General features: G+C 45.1%; 1 protein-coding gene across 8 annotated transcripts in view; it reads right to left on the bottom strand.

The window, feature by feature from the left end:
* Positions 1-20,066, bottom strand: part of LOC136374069 (muscleblind-like protein 3) — an 88,499-nt gene that overhangs the window by 11,957 nt on the left and 56,476 nt on the right. For all 8 annotated transcript variants that reach the window (XR_010745807.1, XR_010745808.1, XM_066339237.1 and 5 more), the window contains 3 exons: positions 16,505-16,669; positions 8,516-8,716; positions 6,848-7,084 (listed from right to left, as the gene is read on the bottom strand). Coding sequence is in view for 6 of the 8 variants with exons in the window: in XM_066339234.1 (XP_066195331.1) it covers positions 6,848-7,084; positions 8,516-8,716; positions 16,505-16,669 (603 nt within the window). In the remaining 2 variants the exon portion in view is untranslated. The remainder of the gene's footprint in view (positions 1-6,847; positions 7,085-8,515; positions 8,717-16,504; positions 16,670-20,066) is intronic.

Here is a 20,066-nt window from a genome sequence, read left to right as displayed (position 1 = left end):
ATTTCCACTTGTTAGCAGAGAGGCAGAGCAACATGGTCAAGACCAGGCCTGATTCTCCACTGCTCACACCAGAGGCACAGCAGATTTGGACCACCTCCCGCTTTATAGAAGGTGGCCTCCATCAGTCAAATACTGCTCACTCATTATTAACAGTGGAAAAAGCCATTGACAAACCCCTTCTTTTCATTCTATCACACCATTTGGCTTCTTCCAGCCTGTCAAACCTGTTTCATGATTAGACTTGGTAAAAAGCATTAACCCAACTCAGGAACTCCTCTCAGTGAGTTACTCATCATTCATCCAAGCATGTCTCAACAGCAAAGTAGTATGTCAGGTTCTTAAGAGACGGGAATGTTTCTAATGATTTACAGCTTTTCATTGTACCCAAGTAAGAAACCACATTTTTTTCTCCACATTGTGATAGAAAAGGGTCCTTTTTAATTATGCCCCGCAGTCCTTTTGCACGTAACACTCCCATTGACGTCAACGAGATTTACGCACGTGGAAGTCATGCAGAATCAGGTCATTTCTGACTAGTTGTTAGTCTGTATCATGTAGCAAAGCAATGGCTGAAAAACAGGGTTATCACTTCTACTTTTATTTTAATAGGTCACAAATGAATGGTGAATGGAGAATGTTTGGCTAATGAAGGGTTAAAGCTACAAACACACAACACTCAGAAGAAAGGACGCAAGTAAAGAGATTTTAAAGCGTTATGAAGATCAACACACAACAGAATGTAAGTGAAAGCTTGCAACAGTTTGTTGCCATCTAGAAACAGGTTTCACTTTAATTTGCTCTAGGAGACTGCTCATCTGAGAAATGTTAGGCAACATACTTCCAGGCAAAATATTACTCCATCCTATCTCTACTCACACGGTTGCTTTTGGGTGGTTTTAATATTAAAAAAGAAAATGAGAAGACATTGCATTTGCAAAACTGCCCTCAGACATGCACACATCCTTTGTCTATGCTAGTGGGCATCCACTTCTCGCAATAAGATTTAATCTTCCCAGATTTTTTCTGGCTGCTACCAAAGGACAGCAAAGATGGGACAATATTCTCAGATATAGACACCAAAATCTTTTACTTAAGATCTATATTTTAGGATGATGTATGGGGTTTAATTTCTATGTACGTTTAATTTGTATCTGTGTTAAATCTGCCTGTTACCTACAACTTGTCTATTTAATGATGGCTATGTGAACATTCCTCCAGGCACAGGACAGATCTGCAGCTCACAGAGTCTGGAGTAGTTTCATGTACATCACAGAGGTTTTATAGCTTTACAGTGACTGAAGAATTTGCTACTTAAATTCATGCTCTTTATGGTACCCCATTGCCGAATAATCCTTTTCATACACTTCCAAAACCTACCTCAGAAGAAGAATGTACTAATTATAGCCAAGCAACTGTGCCAGGCACATAATGGACTTTTGACTCCTTGCTCCTTGGCCAAAGGCTGTCACCACCCCAAATCCCACAATGGTAGTGCAAGAAGCAGAACAGCTGAAGGCTTTGAGACCTTGCTGTGATGCCCCTGCACGTCACAGGACAATTCCTAAGCCCAGCACTGCAGTCAGAGGGAGCATACAGATACCAGCAGGCCTCAGGGATGTCAAGACACATCAGATTATGCCATCACCTCTCCAGCATCACCCTCCCTCCTAACTTGCTACCAGCCCCTTGGGACCAAGGGAAAGAAAGGAGCTATGGCAGCCTCACTGTTGCTCCCTCATCAGCAGCCAGGTGGAAAAACAAAAATAAATGCAATCTCTAAATAAACAAGCACTCTGCAGCAGCTCCTGTGCCACCTGAAGTTCAGCTCACCCACATGGGTTCTGATGTGCTTCTGGTTTGACCCAGCCCTGTGGGTCATCCCTCCACCCCAGCAGCTGGAGTAGTGTTCACATAGGATACATGAAGTTGTGCTCCTCCTGCTGCCAACCAATCTTATCCTCCACTCCAAGGTGTAGGACAGCCCAAGGAGACAGAATGATCTGGCTTCAGCCCTTCTCCAGCCTGTGCACTGAGGTAAGAGCCTCAGGCCAGGAGCACGCGCACTGAAAGGTCCATCTATATTGCCTTGAAGAGGCATCTAAAATTGCACATGATGAAGCTGGGCCAATACAGCTTCTGCACTGGGATCTGGTAGGGACACAGGATCAAGCAGATGTGTCTCATTTGACAGAAACAACAATTTTTGTATCGTTCAGGACCTGCAGGAATTGTAGCAGCTCGAGGGGATACAACATTTCTTTCTTGCACCATGTCCTGGTTCTCAAGGAATCCCACAAGCAGAATATACAAAAGACAGCAGAGACTCCTCACCACCAAATTGTCTCCCCACTGCAGCAGAGGAATTAAACGCTTGTAGCAAAGAAAAGAACTTACTTGATGAGTTCACTTCATATAGCTGCTTGTGCTTTCCCTCTGGACAAGCTCTGACCACCACAAATACAGCAGCAGTTCTGGACAGTAGCTTTTTCTGACTTTTTTCCTGTGTGTTTGTGTGTACACATGGGTACTCAACCTTTGCAACAGGATCTGGCCATCTGCACCAGTGAAAGGGTTAATTCAGTTCAGTATCCATGTGATAGCCCTGCACTGATCCAAATGAACAATTTCCACTAATTAAATGCCAGGCAGCCTCCCATTTTTGTGCTGGGAAAGCCACATTCCTGCTCGAATAAGCATCTGAACAAAGAGGCTTGTGCCACTTTTCTGCATGGCATGGAAAGCAATTCTTCAGCAAGACTGACAGATAAAAACACATTGCATGCCAAAGTCAGAATTTCCCACGTGCTGGTTAACAAACATCTCGTTATTTTTTGCAAGACAAGAACTGGATTAAATCTTTGCAACAAACAATTGCATTACACCTCCCAAGTTCCCCTCAGATCTCTATCTCCTAGGACAGGATCACACTTTCACCCTTCTGCAGTCAGCAAAGAGGGGCTGGGTCTGCTGCCAGGCATGACAAACGCAAAATGATGTGGCAGAGGTAGCACCTGTTCCCTGGCAAGCAGCAGAAGCAAAGTGAGCAGTTTCCTCTGAAGATCATACATGCTCCTATGACTTATGAAGGGTTCAGAGGAAGAGACATATTCCAGTGAGTGGCTGCAAACCTTTCGATTTCTCAGAGCAGGAAGACTCGTACAAGCAGCTTCTCTCATAGGATTTGTTCAGTGGGGGAGTAGTTACAGGCTCTCCCATCCTCTGCCAGACTGTGTCTCCTCAGAGTGGTGGCTCTTGGAGAGGGCAGAAAAGCACTGTGCTGCTGGCAAGGTCCTGCCTGCTGGACCTTGGCTTTGGGGCCAAGGTGGCTTTGGGGCTGTGTCTGTGTCACCCATGAGCAGAGGAAGTGACAGGCTGCAATGTCATTCTCAGCATCATTCCACCACTTCTGGCAGAAGGCGGCCCCTTAGCAAGGCTTCCTACTGCTGCTGCCAAACACTCTGATGAGTTGACTACTTAAACCCAAAACCAGGACTTTGGAGAGGAAGAGGAGCAGGTTAGCTTCTCCTCTCTAGCTCTAGGAATGAGAAGCAACATCAGCTTGATGGTTTCACAGCTTCACTGTGTCCACTCTTCCCTCTCCCTGCTATAGCTGGGCAACAGGAACTCTTTCTTTTAAAATGTATCGTATCCCTTATTATTTGGGAAAACAGGAAGGAGCTGTCTTCTGTGGAGCCAGGACTGACAGCACTGTAAGGATGACTTTTGCCTCACTATGAGCATCATAAAGCTAAGTAAAACATATTATTTGAGAGTCATAAAACAATCTAAGACAGTATATATGAAGACAGTTTGCAGGCAGAAGCTTGGACAGCAGATCCCATGCTTGAGATTGAAGCAAAAGGCACCCAGAGCAAGGCCCCTTTGCTGACACTGTCCCACTGGGGAATGGGAGAAGAATCACAGACAAAGCCAGATGAAGGGACAGTCATCTATCTCCCCAGCTTATCCACTGCACGAGCCAAGTCCCACACTGCACCTGCTTCAGTTCCCAGCACAGATCTCCAAGGATGTTGTTTAGCCCTCTTGCCCCTAAATCTCAGTTGTGCTCATTACACAGAACACTCTGTTCATGGCAGTTACCAGCATGGCACTGCCAGGCAATGCTATGATGTTGGGAATACAAAGAAAAGTAACTGCATCTGTCCTGCAACCACCCAGTCCTCTGGCATTTAGAGCACACTGCAGACCTAATGAGCTAAACTCTCAAATTCTCTCTGAAACATTGCATCTTGTGACTCCAAAGCTGCCAGTGTTTGAAAAACACTTCAAAAGCCAGAGCCACCTCCCGTCAAAATTATTCACTGTCTCCAAAACACATCCAGGCTTCAGGAGGCAAAGCTCAGATATAAATGGATGGTGTGAGGGGCACAGGATTGGCATGTCTGAACGCGCAGTGAACATTTCTGGCTGGGATGGGCAGTCTCCCCAGGCACTAACACCACAGACCAAGAGCAGAAGGCTTTCATGCAGACTAAGATGGTTACGTGCAAAGCGAGAAGGTGAAAGGTCCAAGTACCAGGTCAAAGGTTGCCTCGAGCGGTCGCTTCAGTGATCTGACAGCTGTCTGAGTCTTAATTAGCAGGCAGCGAGCACATGATGGCAATGGGCCGGGGAGGGGGATCAAGCACAGTAACAAAAACAGCAAGCAGAGGTGTGTCAAGAGAGAGCAACAATTTGGGAAGGCGAAGAGAAAAAAAATCAAAAAGTGAATGCATTATACAATATATTAAAAAGACGAGGCATGCACAACATGGGGTGGCTGGGTAATTACCTGGCCTAGCAGCAAGTCAGTTATTTTGCCTCGGTAAGTTTTAAAAGTAAAGAAATGTCATCACAGGACACGTGCTTTGGAGCTTCATCACATCGGCTGGCACAGCAGAGCAGGAGCACTCAGGGATTAGCACCTGCACAGGGACTGGCACTGGGCTCCAGCCCTCATGCTGCAGCTACACATCATGCAGAGGCCAGCAGAGCACTCGTGGAGAGGGAAGGACCACTGCAAAAGGAGGGAGCTTCAAGCACATGCTTAAGTGCTGTCCTGAACTGGGGACCAAGCCTTACCCAGTCCATCCAGTGCTACACTGACTTCAGCCAAGCAGGAGTGAGTAAAGCTACTACTTGTGCACATCAAGTAACTGCAGGATTGCAGATTCTAAATCTGTTTTAGAATGTAGACCCATAGCCTGGCATCTGTTTTTCCCTCCAAGAAAATGGAGCACCTTTCTTTCCTTTAACAAAATCTTACACCTCAACAGGTACAGTAAATGCATCAAACCTTGAAAAGTCAATGAATAATGTAGGCTGTTTTAGTAGCAGGAATGATGCAACAAGCCATCAATAAATATTTTACAGGTTCTAGTTAACAGCATACAAATAGGGTTAATTACATTTTTAAGAGAAGCCAGCAGATGAATAAAACATGCATTGGCTTTGGTTCAGTAGCAGTGTCCTAGATAATTAGCAAAAAAGTAAAGATTCTATTGTGAAAAACGCAAGAATTTAATTTCAGAAGGTTATTTTTTGACAGACCTGGACTCTTACTTCAACAACAACACAAACAGTAAGAAAACTAATAAGTAAACTCTGCAGGACAAATAAACACTGAAGTATAAATTAATTGTTCAAATTACTTTCCAGGTAATACTGATGCTACAAGGAGGGCACTTCTTTAATTTCCAGAATTGCCCTGCATTAAATTTCATTGTGAATTAAAAACAACATCCTTTACTATCTTAAGAAAAAGGTATTAAGAAAAAATTTAGTGGCCTTAATTCCAATTAAAAGAGGAGGCAAGAGCCTTTTTAATGTTAATTTTAAAAATGTTAAGAAATCACAATAGAGATGAAAGGACCTCTAGAGATCAGCTAGACCAACACCTTGCTCTAAGTAGGATCAACTACAGCAATTTGCTTGAGATTCCTCCATTCAGGCAGGTACCCAGTATCTACCAGGATGGAGAACCCTGTTGTAGTGTTAGACCTCTCTTTGGTAAATAAATTTTTCCATATGTTTAAACAGAATATCCTGAATTTCAATTTGTGCCCATTGCTTATCTTTTTATTGGGCACCACAGGGAAGAGTTTCCTTCCACGTTCTTTACCTCCCACATCAGGAATTTAGGCACCTATATGCACAGGGATAGAATGCCCTGGGGCTCTTCTTCCCTCCCCAGCTCTCTTGTCTCTGGAATTAACAGGTCCCATTAAACCAAACTCAACAGAATGGCAAACGTTTATACCAGCTAGGAGTCACCTGGTGAATCTTCCTTAACTCATGTTCAGAACTCTAGATATAAGTAGTCACAATTCAAATTAAAATGCAGGTGGGACCACCGTTACCAGGTTCAAAGCATCAAACAGGTCAGGAAGTCACCCTTGTTTGGTGCCTTGTAATTTCACTAAGTCTTGGCAAAGGTGTCAGACATAAATTTGCTACGCTCAAGCAACTGATATCATCTGCTTTTTGCAGAGAACAGGCCAGGATTTCCCTAGAAAGGATATATTGTGTATTGAGGAAGCTGAACTGACCTCTATGACTCAGCCAGAGAAGGTGTTGGATGCTGCTGTACTTGCATTCATGTCACATCACAATGTCATGTCAGCAAATCACAGGGCTGGGCACCATTTCCCTACCTGGTGAGATGTACTGTGCCACTGAGGGCCTCATGCTGTGATGAGCACAGAGACAGGATGAAGAGATGGGATGCATTTTGCACATGCTCTCAGCTCTGTAGTCAGCCATTTACAAAGCTCTCTACTTTTCCACAAATAACACATACAACACGTGAAATCTCTTAGCAATGGAAATGCTAAGGAGCTCTACTTACCATTGCAGCTGCAGCTGTCTGGTTCACCTGGTGTTGAGCTGCCTTGATTTTGGCTTGCAGGTGTGCAGGGGGATGAAAGTACTTGCATTTCTCCCTAGAGCATCGACCTTTGATGTAATCCATGCAAACTGTAACAGTATTTTCATTTGTGTCTATCATTGCAATATCTATAGGGTGAGCATAGCGGCAATCATTCTCACCACGTGTGCAATTTCCACGCTGAAACTCTCGACAAACCTTAAAAGAAAGTCACATTGTTGAGCAGAACATCAAGTTACTTTTCATTCAGTATTTTCAACACAGAATATCAGTTCAGTTTGCCACATTAAATCATGTGTATGTTCTGAATCCATGCTCATCTGAGGTAGTACATATATCAACAGACACAGGGGCAACTGGTACTACTCACAACTGCTTCAGGGGATGAAAAAAATCAAAAGGTTAATAAGGCAAATTACCAAATGCAAGTACAGATTTTGTATAGAATGGAAAGTGACCCTAGAAAATCAACGTCATTTTGACAAAACTTTTGCAGCTCAGGATTCCTCTGCTGCCTCTAAAGCTTAAATGTTAATAACTCTGCCATTTGTGTCTCATCTGAATGATGTATTTGTTATGGAGCACACTCTTGGCTAGGACATTTATTTCTAAATGTTACATGCTACTGCTATTTTCAACAGTACTTTTCCTTAAACATGAGATGCCTCTTTCACATAAATAGTCTCCCTGCCCTTCACAATAAAACCCTGACCCTGGCATTACATGACAGCACATTTGATCACACAGCAATGTGTTTGAAGGCTTTGCCAAAATTACTAGCTATACTAGGATCTCACACATCCTTGTAAGTTATGACCACTGAAGCATCAGAAGCAGAGGAAAAGGTTTCACAAAAACTCTGCAAGGTTTCTTGTCTGAGGAACTGAGAGAAGTTGTTGAATAACATAGCAAGGGGTGTAGCTCATGTACCAATGTGCAATCAGACTGAGTGTGGGGAAAGGTGAGACGTCAGCAAGGCAAGATAAAGTACATAACACAAAACAATGTGTTTTGAAATTACACCCTTCTCTGCTATCTTCCTGTGTTATAATTTACACCTGCAGGGGTCTCTGAATTCAGGTCCTCAGCCCTTATCTCCTGCAGAGTCTCTGCTTAGGGCTTGAAAGACGTTTACAACTCCTCCACCAATAAGCCCCAGCACATCTAGCCAACTGGATAGGGAGAGATGTCTTTCCAAAACCTTACACTCACCACTCCCATCAGTGTAATGCTTAAAGCTTTCTCTAAAAGCTCAATAACCCCATCTCTAGAAAAGGGAAATATATGTTACCACCAAAACATCTCCCAATCAACAAAGTTTAAGGGCAGACCATCTACTTGTTTTTTGGGGTTTTTTTTAAGCATGGCAGATCACATACAAAAAACCAATTGTAACCCTGCTCTAATACCCACTGATACCAGAAGAGTGAATTTTCCCAAATTTCCAAGGATTTGGGAAAAGGCCCTGCAAACGCATCTGCTCTGGCAGAGAGCAGCAGCCCTGTGCTAGGAAAGCTGCAAGTTAAACTCTGTACTGTGCTGCATCAGGTCATTTTAGCAGAGAGCAACAGCCGGGACCACATGTCCTGTTCATCCCTGTCAGCAGTATTGTATCAGATGTCCAAATACCTCCAGTTTATCCGTACGCATCAGTTTCTGCCCAGCAGAGCCTCCTGGTACTGTAACAGTAGGATTTCCAGACACCAGGACAGGAGTATTTGGTAAAAGCTCTGCAGGAACTAAGCCCATTCCAGGAGAAACATGACTCAGGTAGGGACTAAAAGCCATGGTGGGGCTTGTTGCAAGCGATGGAGTCACAGGAAATGTTGTCTGTGTACAGAAAGAGGAAAAACAAGGTATTAGTTAAAAAGCTCTGTCTTGGATTACCCATCAAAGCCTTGCACCACACTTCAATCCTTTCAGACAATTTGATTAGCCACATCAAAATTCTGTGCTCCCCAATCTATTCATTTATTGCCATTTATTTGCGATCCATTCACTTCTCCTGACTCACAGATTTGTGACTCATCCTGAATACAAGGCATCTATATTTGTCAGATCAAAGCATATTGATGATCTTTATAGTTTAATGACACAATTAACGATTTCATGCCAGCAATTAGGGCAGGCCTAAATTAAACAGACTTCTCATTCCCAAATAAACATCTCAGCTTCTTTATGCTCACACTGCAACGCTGTGGAGACTCCAAGGTAAACTGCAGCTTCAGGACCTGGAAGCAGGGAACCCCATTAGCTGTACTGCTGCGTCCACCATCAGCCCACCCTGAGCTCCATGTTAGCATGGCCAGTCGACCTCGAGTTAGAGCAAAGGCATCACTCACTTAGGTGAGGAATCTCTGCTGCAATACACTTGGTTGGCCAGGCATCCTGGACACCTGGGGCTGGTTTCAGAGTGTCAACAGACTCCAGGCAAAAGCCATTTTGCAGAAGGATCTAAGCCTGCACTCCATGTGAATGGCAACAAGAGGACACCAAAATCATTAATGTCACAATATGCCAGATCTCACAACTTTGGCAAGAGCAGGTGAATCTTGGACTTGGAACAGCAATGACAGAGTGTACCAGATGAGATGGCTCAGGTGTGAGGTCCAAGACCCCACCTGTGCTACGCCAAGGAACCATGTTCTCTTTGGGACAGAACAACAGGCCCTAAAGGTCTCGACCACTTCAGGTCCCTACATTGTGTTGGGCAGCAGAGCACTCTCTGAGTGCAGCAGAGCTTTAGTGCTGGCAAGCAGGTGAGCACAAGGCACCTAAGTAGATGCTCAGTTTAAAGTCTGATAATAGCCCCTATAGCCAGGGTGTTTGTGAGGTTTTAAAGTATCAGATCCAAAGTATTCTTGGGAACGAAACCAATTTCAGCTGATGAAAAACTCCACCTGCCTCTTGAAAATGAGAGCATGCATGGCAGCACTCCTGCTCCTGTAGCAGGGGCTCAAGCATCCCCCAGGGAAAGCAGGCACAATCTTGTAACCGCTTTTATTTTCCCTCCTGTCACCTGCTCCACTGTGAACTCTGGGTTCCAGCTAAAGCTGCTCACTGGCATGTGTCTAGACCATCCTTGGGAGCTACAGCCTCTATTTGGCAATAAATACAAGTGTGCTTACACAATGGCCTGGGGCAGTTTTTTGGCCTTACACATAATTTTCTCCTGTCTTTTGTTTTGGTACTTCTAGTCCTGTGAACTTCTAGCTAGAAGAAACCATATACAGACAGTGTATTTCTCAGCATCTTCATCCTGGTACTTTCATACTTTGCTTGTTGCGATGTTGAAGAAGTTAACCCACAGTAACTCTAGCCAACTGTCCTAACCCAGCTTTAGCTCAACAGCGCGTCTTCCTAATGTCAGTGACAGCAAGCAGCTCCCAAGCTGATGGGAAAAGGAATCACTGACAGAATACATCCCATTTTCACCTCCTCAGCGAGGAGACACAGCTTCCTGCATCAGTGGTACTGGATGCTTTAAGTGTAGCAGAACCAAATAATTCTACTTCTGGGAAGGATTTCCAATTTTCCTTCTTGTGAGCCTTAGTCAAGCACTGCTTCAGCTGCTGGGAGACTTCAGCCACTAAAGCTAGAGATCCCCCAATCCACAGCCCTTTATGAAATAATTTTCTTCTCTCTTTCAATTCTCTGTGGCTCTCAGACATTTTACACCTTTTGCAGCTAAAACAGCTCTTTACGATTTTTAAAGCTGTGACTCTCTGAACACTTTAGTGAGAAGGCAGCATCCATTAGCCTGTTTTCTTTTGTGTGAGTACCAGTAATTACTGCTGAACTTCTGTCACTATTTGCACCATAAATGCTATTTTAAGGAGCCTCTCCCACCTGGCCGGTCTGCACAGGTTATAGTGGGGCCTGGCATGTTGTCAGCATCTGTTTTATGTACCCATAGTAGCCCAAACCTTGGAGTACAAGTGGCTTGCACAATTGTGTGGGCAAACCCACCCTATGTTTTTCAGCACCTAATACAGTAGAAGTAGAAGTGGCACAAACATTGCTCCAAAATGCCAAGAGATTCTTTAAAGCAAGATTCTCCTGCTTGGGTTCAAACACAAGCCAGGCCAAGGACTTTGCCGGTTTCTGAGACAGAAGGAAAATGTTCTTCCCACTGCTGGAGGAGGGATTTGTACAAACTGGGAATGCTGGCAGCTTGCAACACCTCACACTGAGTGAATTCACTTGAAACATTCACTAAGAGATGATATACCAGCCTCTTCACCAAAGAGTGAAAGGGGTCCACTGCAAAGGTGGAAGCAGGACTTCCTCCCTGAAACACAATCCCCATCTCCCTTAAAAGCAGTCCCTGTTCTCACTGAGAGCAATCAGCAAGGGCTAATGGATCCAAACCCAAGCCGAACTGAGTGGAGGAAAGATGTGCATGAGGAACAACTGAGTACCACGATCCACTTGCGATCCTGGAGACCTGCAGAGTGATGCTTGTAGGAGCAGAATGAGTTTCTATTGCTGCTACTGTTTGCTCACTCCTTTCCGTGCCCTGACATCTGCTGCCGCGTTCCCAAGGTTTCACAGGCACTCCTTCTGCCCTCCTGCACCATGTGCCTGCTTCCCTGATTGGAAGTGACAGTTGTGCTCCACACCCTGCCCGCAGGCTGGGGCTGACGCTTGCAGCCAAGCGGGTGCGCAGCCAGGGAACAAGCAGACCTCACTCAACATATTAAACCTACAAGAGCTGGGGTTTTAAGTCTGGAGTGCGTGAAGCACTCTGAGAACTGCGCCTTTGAGAGCTGGCACCAGGGAGCTCTGTATTTATTGTGGCTGATGAGGGGAAAAGATGGGCTGTGCTCATTGCCAGACCTGGCTGCCTGTCTTGGATTGGGAAATCCAGTCTGGCTCATGCATCAGTACCAGTAATAGTGATGCTGCCAGCCAATTCTTTCCTCTACGTCTGTGCAGGTCCCCCATGTCCTCAGGGAATGTGAGCAAATTTCCTCCTTGCAGCCAGAACCCAAATGTAATTTTTACTCCAAACAGCGCATCCTCAACATGCCTCCTGTCCACCTATTGTGACAGCTGTGCTGCTTTTGGCTGGGATACAGTTAATCTTCTCCACAGTAGCTGGTGTAGGGCTGTGGTTTTGATTTGTACTGGAAACAGTGTAGACAATTCAGAGATATTTTTATTGTTTCTGAGCAGTGATTACACAGGGTTAAGGGCTTTTCTGCCTCTCACCCCACCCAACCAGCAAGCTTACTGTGGGGGGCAGCACAAGGAGTTGGGAGAGGACAGAGGACAGCTGACCCCAGCTGACCCAAGGGATACCTCAGACTGAATGTTATCATGTTCCTGATATAAAGCTGTGGGAGGAAGAGGAAGGGAAGGACAGGAGACCTGACAGAGAAATATGGCTGTACACTAAAAAAACAAACTCCCAACTTAATTCCTGGTGTGCTCTAGGGCAAAACAGAGGGATTGAAAGTATCAGCACTTACTCCTGCTGCCTCCCTTGAAGCTCTTCCTAATTCAGGAAATACAGAGACACAGATTTCCTTGCAAATTAACTGTTATAAATCACAGCATAGAGATACTACCAGTTACTCCTGTGCAGAGGGAAACAGGAGTGCAGCAGCAAAGGGTTCAGGCTGGTAGCAGCTCACAAGACTGGTTTACTGAGTATTAAAATGCTTGTAAGAATAGTAATGATTTTAAAAAGCTGAAATGGCTGTTGTGAGAACACATCTTGGGGGAAGGTTGCCAAGGACTTTGACAACTCTGAGCTCCTTGCACACCTCAAGCATGGAAGTTGGGTTTCAGATGTGAGCAGAGAGAGAGAATCGTCCCAGGGAGGGACATTTGTCACCACTGGTGATGACAGAACCTGAAACAGCTGATTTTGTTAACAATCTAGAAAGCTGCATTCGATTTGGCTAGCAGAAATTGTGCTAAAGCTAGAGAAGAAACACAGAGTGGGTGTGAAGAGGAAGGCAGAGGAGCGGTTGGTGTTTTGTCAAACACAAGCACTGTCTCAGCCAGGAAGTGTTGATTCTGAGTTACCTCAGACCCTAAAAAAGGGAAAGCCTGAAAATGAGAGGCCCACTGTAAATACAGAAGTGTTGATAGCCTGAAGGAGGGGAGACAGGTCACTGGTAAGCAGCTATATATGGAAAGCACACAAAAAACAATGGCAGCTTACAGTCTGGTGATAGAAACTGAAGATAAAGATCATGTACTGGCAAGATTGGAAACCTTGATGTTAAAAACAGAATTGATGCTGTCAGAAAACTCAAAAATCTGAGTTCCCCTCCAATGTAACTGCATGGGACTGGTGGGCTGCAAAACCACCCTACAGCATGAAGTCTGAGCATGCTGGAGTGAATCCAATGGGCCAGAGCATCCAGCTACCTATCACTACAGATGCTCATTTCTCCAACCAGACTGCAGACACACTACTCCTAGGTCAAAGAATCTCTCATTTGTGGGTTGCTATAGTGTAAAAGACAGGTGTTAACATCCCACAGCATTGTCTCTAGGCAGACACCAGCTCCTGGTTGGGCCAAGGTACATGTGTTTATTCATTCCTATGTCCCTTTGACTAGAGGCTGAGATATAAATCAGGTTTTTGCTGCATGGAACAAATGGCCGTGCAAAGCACCTGTTGAAATTGGCTCCAGCACTTGCTCCAAGCATCACTGGCCAAGCAAGTTGCTCATCCTCTGCTTTAACCTCTCCATCAGCACCAAGGAGTGTTACTGCTCCAAGAGGGGACAGAGGGCTATGTTAAAGTCTGGGCTGTCTTCAGGGGCATGGGTGACTCAGAGCTATCATGACAATCCTGTCTACAAAGGCCTTGACAGAAGAAAAGACAAACAGCATGAAAACAAAGAGAGGAAACAGCTTCCCTGGCAGCAGAGGAGGCAACTGCAGGGCAAGAGTGGTGGCAGGTGTGTCACTCCTGCCATGCTCTGTCAACAGCTTGTTGTTCAGGCACTAATGGGGAAGCACTGGGCAAAACAGCACCCTGCTCCACCACATCACTTGGACTGCAGCACCTCCATGGTCAGCTTCAAAAGTCTGTACCACACTGCTGCAAAAGGATAAAGCAGGATGGAGGGGGTGGGGACTAGGCCCACGGTGCAGCACTTTTTGGATGGTCTTGCACTGGCACACACAGGATGCAAAGTGACCATATCTGAGAAACCAGACATAATGTTTACCAAAGTAGCTCTTCCTATGAATGCCAGACCCCAGCTCATAGACAGATACCACCATTTCAGGAAACCTGGTAAAAAAGCTGCTATGTCAAGTGCTGGTTTGGTTTGGATTTGGTGGAGGATTTTGGTACTGGTTTGTTTTTTTAATTTGGTAACTTTTCTGGTGAAACTGCACTTTGTCTAAAGTGCATGTCTAAAATGTCTAAGCATTCAGCTATTGTTTGGAGCTATTAAGCGTGCCGTTTCAAATCCCATCTCTGGCAAGCATCCCAATTAAGCAGGCATCCCGTTGATCAGCTTTCTGATCACATGAGATTTGTTTTGCTGCTGCATCAGATACAACACTTTCTGCTTTGCTGAATTTCATGTGTACCCAGAAAGAGGCCACGCCCTTCTCACTTAGGAAAAAGATTCTCAAAGCCAACTTCCACTGACAGCATCTTTGGGAAATCAAAGGCAGTTGAAAGAGCAATCTCTTGTTTGTCCTGAAATTGGTGTGGAGCAAGTTGGGCTGCAGGAATCAGACCAAGAGCTTGTTTAGTCTGAGTAAAGTGTGGGAAAGCAGGAAGGGAGCAGTCACTGAAGAAAAAAATCTTATTTTTCTTCTTTGCCCATATCTCCCTCATGGCACAATTTAGAAACCAGGGGCCTTTCTCATCAGATAAGGTTATCTCTGAAATGAGAAGATTGATCAGACAAACCAATATGTTCAGTCTCAGCAGCAATTTAAAAGGCTGGAGTAAAATTTAGGAGCATACTGGACCTGCACGATTGCAAAGTGGGAAGATGGAAGATTTCCAAAGAGGAAATCCTAAAGATGCCAGCCAAAGAGCATCCAACGTAAATTCCTCAGAGGAAAACTTCAAACAAGGAAGGGTTTGCTTTTGGTACAGGGCTTGGAAACCTATATTTTGTGAGAATTCAGAATTTCCTTCTGATGTGGACATACTTTCAAGCTCCACAAAAAAGAGGTGCAAGACTACAGCAGATAACAGCCTAAGGCATAGCATAACTAAAAATCTTTTCTGTGGACAATTTTCTTTTCTGCTTCACCTTTCCATCTTCAAAATGGAAAGAATAAACAGCATTTTCCTAGCTTGTAGGGCAGGGCCAAGATAAAGCTACTACCAGACACACAGGACGATCAGAGTGATGGCAAACATGGAAAAGCCCCCAAAACACAGGAGAAATATGCCAGACCGAGGAAATGGCCCAGTCTGCTGGCAGACCACCATCATGAAGGGACACTGGCCAGCTTTCCCTGCTGAAACAGGGAAACCTCCATCACAACAGCCTCCAATGGAAGGAGGAATCCTTCACTGCTCCCTGGTGAGAATAAACCAGAAACAACTGAGCTTTTCAAAGCTGGGATGACAAATGCTGTGTCTCACATGGGCAGAGAGGCCAGGCCCACTGTAGATGGGCCACCGGGAGGCCAAGTTCAGGCTGGTTCACAGACTTGACACCTTCAGGCTAGAGGAGCTTGTCCAAAGGATTTGGCCAGGCCTCCCGAGTGGCACAGCACAGGGAGCCTCACCTAACTCCACCACACTAAGTGTACACTGTCCCAGGAAAGATACTCAGCCCTAACTTTCAACTGAGAACTCCTAATTAACTCTCAGTGCAGCTTATTCACATCAGCATTGAAGATCTGCTTCAAGACCTCTGACAGTTCTTAAAATATACACTGTGACAGACTAAAACAGCTGACAAATGTCATCTCCTCCCAGATACACCAATCAGCAGACAAAAGGCATCCTCTCCCTGGTGTAACAGGGTTCTCCAGCCTGAAACCTGTTTTAGCTGACAAGCAAAAGCAGGGACAAGCAGTGAAAGCTTCTCTGAACTATCTGCTCTGCCAACACCTATCTCCCATAGGCTTCCATTCCTACCTGAAGAGAAGCAAATCTTTCCTGCTCTTACTCTATATCAGCATTACTGTGAAAAACGAGACAAGGATGTGACATTAGCACAACTCTCTGCTGGGACAACTGCAGTGAAATGGGTCTCACTCCCAGACATTAAAAATTATTCAAGTCCATGTAGGATTCATCCTCCCCGGTTTTAGTCCCACAGTGCAACACATCTAGTCCAAGGAAGTCAGCATCATATCAGTGCAAAACAACTATCTAAAACAGGATCCATTGGAATTGAGCCACTCAGAACTTCTGGGATGTACATCAATCAACTGGCCAAATAAGCAGCTGGTGGTTAAGACCCTTCCACTTGAAGCCCTGAATCTCACAGCTCCTCAGTTACCAGAGGAAAAGAGAGACACAGTTTGCAAGGAGATGCAAGGGTAGCATCAGACACCCCTCTGGAAGATTCTGCCCAGTTCTGTGCAGCACAGACAGTGGCCTCCGTGAACAAACAGGGGAGGGACAGGGAGCAGTGTGAACCCAGTGGATCCAAGGCTGTAACTCACAATTGGCTGTAGCTGCGCGCCCGGTAGCATGAACTGCATCTGCTGAGCAAACATGGCTGCGGCCGTCTTCTGCTGGATCAGGTTGTTGCGTCCATTTATCTCAAGTTGTGTTTTTAAATGTGGGGGAGGGTGGAGATATTTGCAATTCTCTCGGGTACACCGGCCCTAAAAAACATAATGGAACAGCATTTCAGTGGTTGTAACACCCAGGGCAGCCAGAGAAATTTAATTAAGGATTGTTTGGGTTACTGGAACAACACAATCATTGAGGCGGAGGCAGCTTGGTAGCTACTGTGCCTCTTTTGTGATTTTTCTATAGTAGGTGAAGAGAAGAGCAACATGACTTCTCCTGCAGTAACACTGACTGAATACTATCAAGCTAAACCAAAAAGTCGGGCTTCCTGATGTTAAAATGACTGTTGTAAGAAAAAGCCCCAAAGAGTCTAACACAAACACAAACACTTTCAGAAGCTAGTGACAATAATTCTAGAAACAACAACAAAAATTCCCTGTTTCCTTGTGTGGGTTGCTTTTCCCCTCCTTCCCAACACCAGACCATTTAATTGGCCCTGACAACCAGACAGCAAGTAACGAAACTGTCTCCACCACTTCCCCAGCAGCACTGGATAAAACTCGGAGAGGACAACCCTGTAAGGCAGCACCTCTGATCTACAACATGCAAGTACTCCAAGATGCTGAGAGCTGGCAGTCACAGCAATTTTCCCCCTTTGTGCTTACATTTGTCAAAAATTATGTGCGCTGCATCACTGACACCTTCCCCCCTGCAATAAACATAAACACTAGCCATGCCAGTGGCCCCTAAAAAACAAGAGATCACTCATGTTATCTCTGTAAATCAACTGAGACCATCACTTAAACAACATGTATAAATTGTGCCTTACTTTAATAGTGTTTGTAAGACATAAGATAAATAAGAAAAAACGTTGTCATTAAGATGAAATAGTTCTTGAAAAATAAGGTTTTTTCTCTCCCCCTTTCTTTTTGAACTTCTCCCTCAAGAAACAAGAGGCATGCAGAAAACATGAAATACTTAATGTTACTATATGCAAAAATGATGACTTTTTTGAGGAACAAATTCTTTTGAGCTATTCAAAGCCTACTAAAATAAGGCCAGACCTGGAGACCAGAGAGCTGTTCCATGACAGACAATTAATAATGGTTTCTGCAGCCAGCAAAGGCACAGGACCATCTACTACCCAGCCTGTCCCAGGTGCAGTCATACAGGGCTGGACACAGACTCCTCAGTCTTAGTGTAATTAAAATTTTCTTTCCAAAAAGGGCACATCAGATGACCCCATGTACCTTCCCCTGTTAGCAGGATCATGTGCAACAGAGCTGTAACCCCATAAAGGTCCACAAGGATACAGCTGTTACATTCCACTCATGCAAGGCTCAGGTAGGAACCTCCTGGGATCAGCCTCTGATGCATCCAGGATACTACCCTGGGGATCCTTTTTATGACTTTTTCAAACATACAGGTGGAACCCACTGGACAGTCCAAGTACCGCTGCAAAAAGTCAACACCGTGACCCACTGCAGGGACTGATTTTGAATCCCCAGCCAGGCTCCCCTGCATGCCAGGTTGCTGTAGAGCAGCCCGAGACTTTCCAGCTTTACTCTGCCCCCCTTTCCTGGTGGGGATAGCAGCGTCACTGGGGAGAGGGCTGCAGAGCTTGACTGCAGCTTAAAAGGGGCTGTCTGACATGTGTCATGAGAACAGGCTCCTCTCTTATCTGCTCCAAGGAGATCAGAGTTAAACAAAAGGCAAATAATTAAAAGCAGGAAATGATGGGCTAAAGCCAGTGGGACAGGAAAAAAAAAAGACATTTCCAAACTTTAGCAGCTTGGCTTGGTGGAACGAAACTCTCTGCCCTGCTCCTACAAGAGCCCAGTGGCTTCCAACAACCCAACTCAAAACAAGACAGGCTTTTTAATGATATTGTTTTGGCTTCTCGGCAATCCAACAGCCCCAGATTCCCAGCAGTGAGTTAATTGCTTACAGGCCCCGAGGACACAATTCTTCACCACCAGACACTTTCTCACATCTGTGTGAAGTGAGGGTAAAATGGCAGCTGGCTGGTGCTTAGACACCAGTGCCACTACAAAAGAAAAATTGCATTAATCTGCAAGGAGAACATTCATCAACACTGGGCAGGTTTGGGTCATTCTGCTCATGCTGCACCAGACCAGGCCTCTCTACAGCCTTTCCCAGCACCTGGGACCCAGCAAGAGTCCAGGGTTCAGCCTCAGAGCATACCTGCAGTGTCCCACAGCGCCTGCAGGGCTGCTGCTGACCAGATGTGGGGAGCAGACCCCCAGAACCACAGGCTGCCCATGGCCAGGCAGCAGCTCCATTCTAAGCTCCAGCCTCCACAGGCTTACACATCAGGCTCAGAAATTCCTCCTGACTGTAACTTGGCACAAATGCTTCGGGTTGAGGAAAGACTTATTTCTACCAAATTTGGAATAAATCTGTGTAGATGTTTCTACACTGCAGGAATGGAGAAGATGAAGAAAAGAGCTACTATTTTTTGTAAACAGTACTTACACAGTTGACTTCAACTTGAGAAGGACATTGCTATTTCAACTGAAATTGTGAATATCATTGATACCAGCAACCTCAGCTTGGTGTGAAGCTTTGTTCTGCCTTTTTTTTTTTCTCAAAGTAGTTTGTTTAATTTCAACAGGGGGTTCTACAAACAGAATATTTTTACTACCAATAAAAAAACTACCATACAGCATGAGGCATTGGTCTTGCAGAAAGAGTCTAAGCTGAAACCAGTGCCCACACAGTGCTAACAGTTTCAAGGTTTCAAGAAACAGAGCTGTGCAGATGCTGCTGCAGAGCAAAGGCCATGAAATGCTGTCAGTCAGGCCTTTGAGGGCTCAGAAAGATGAAATGAATCACTGCTACACTCAGATTCAAGCCCATGATGTCTTTGGTCTAACTCCTCCTCGCCAACATTTTGATCCTGAGCACCACCAACCACTGTGTTTCACTGGGGTGTACTGGAAGTTACAGCTGAGTTGAGCTGCCCTCTCCAGCACCACAGTAAGTTCTCATCTCTCAGACAATGAATTTCAGGAACTGGTGATGTGACAGAATGACACAACATGTTCCCAGTTTAGACATCTTGCTATGTAACAACTTTCAAGATGTCTTGCTCTATAGTGATGGGCAGCCCTAGCACCCCCTGAACTACAACACTGGGAGGGGTGAGCCCTTCTTCTACCCTTCCATCACAACATCCACAGTTCTTGGTACTTCCCAGAAACACATACAGTCTTCAAGACCAATTTCAGATCTACAAAAACTGCCAGAAGGACAAAGGAACTGCCATTTTTAACTCCTCAGTACCAGCTGCAACACAGCAGGGAGAGCAATAGGGAACTGGTAGCAAATCTGCTGTGTGAATACTAGGCTGGGGATAAATAAGGACAACTCCATTTTATACCTGTGTGGCCTAGGAATACAACATGAGAAAATACAACAGGAGTTAGGCTCTCAGTTTTAGATGAGCATATTTATGCTACAAGGCAT

Source organism: Sylvia atricapilla, chromosome Z (assembly GCF_009819655.1).
Source record: "Sylvia atricapilla isolate bSylAtr1 chromosome Z, bSylAtr1.pri, whole genome shotgun sequence".
Classification (NCBI taxonomy): domain Eukaryota; kingdom Metazoa; phylum Chordata; class Aves; order Passeriformes; family Sylviidae; genus Sylvia; species Sylvia atricapilla.
This window is presented reverse-complemented; position numbering and strand designations above follow the sequence as displayed.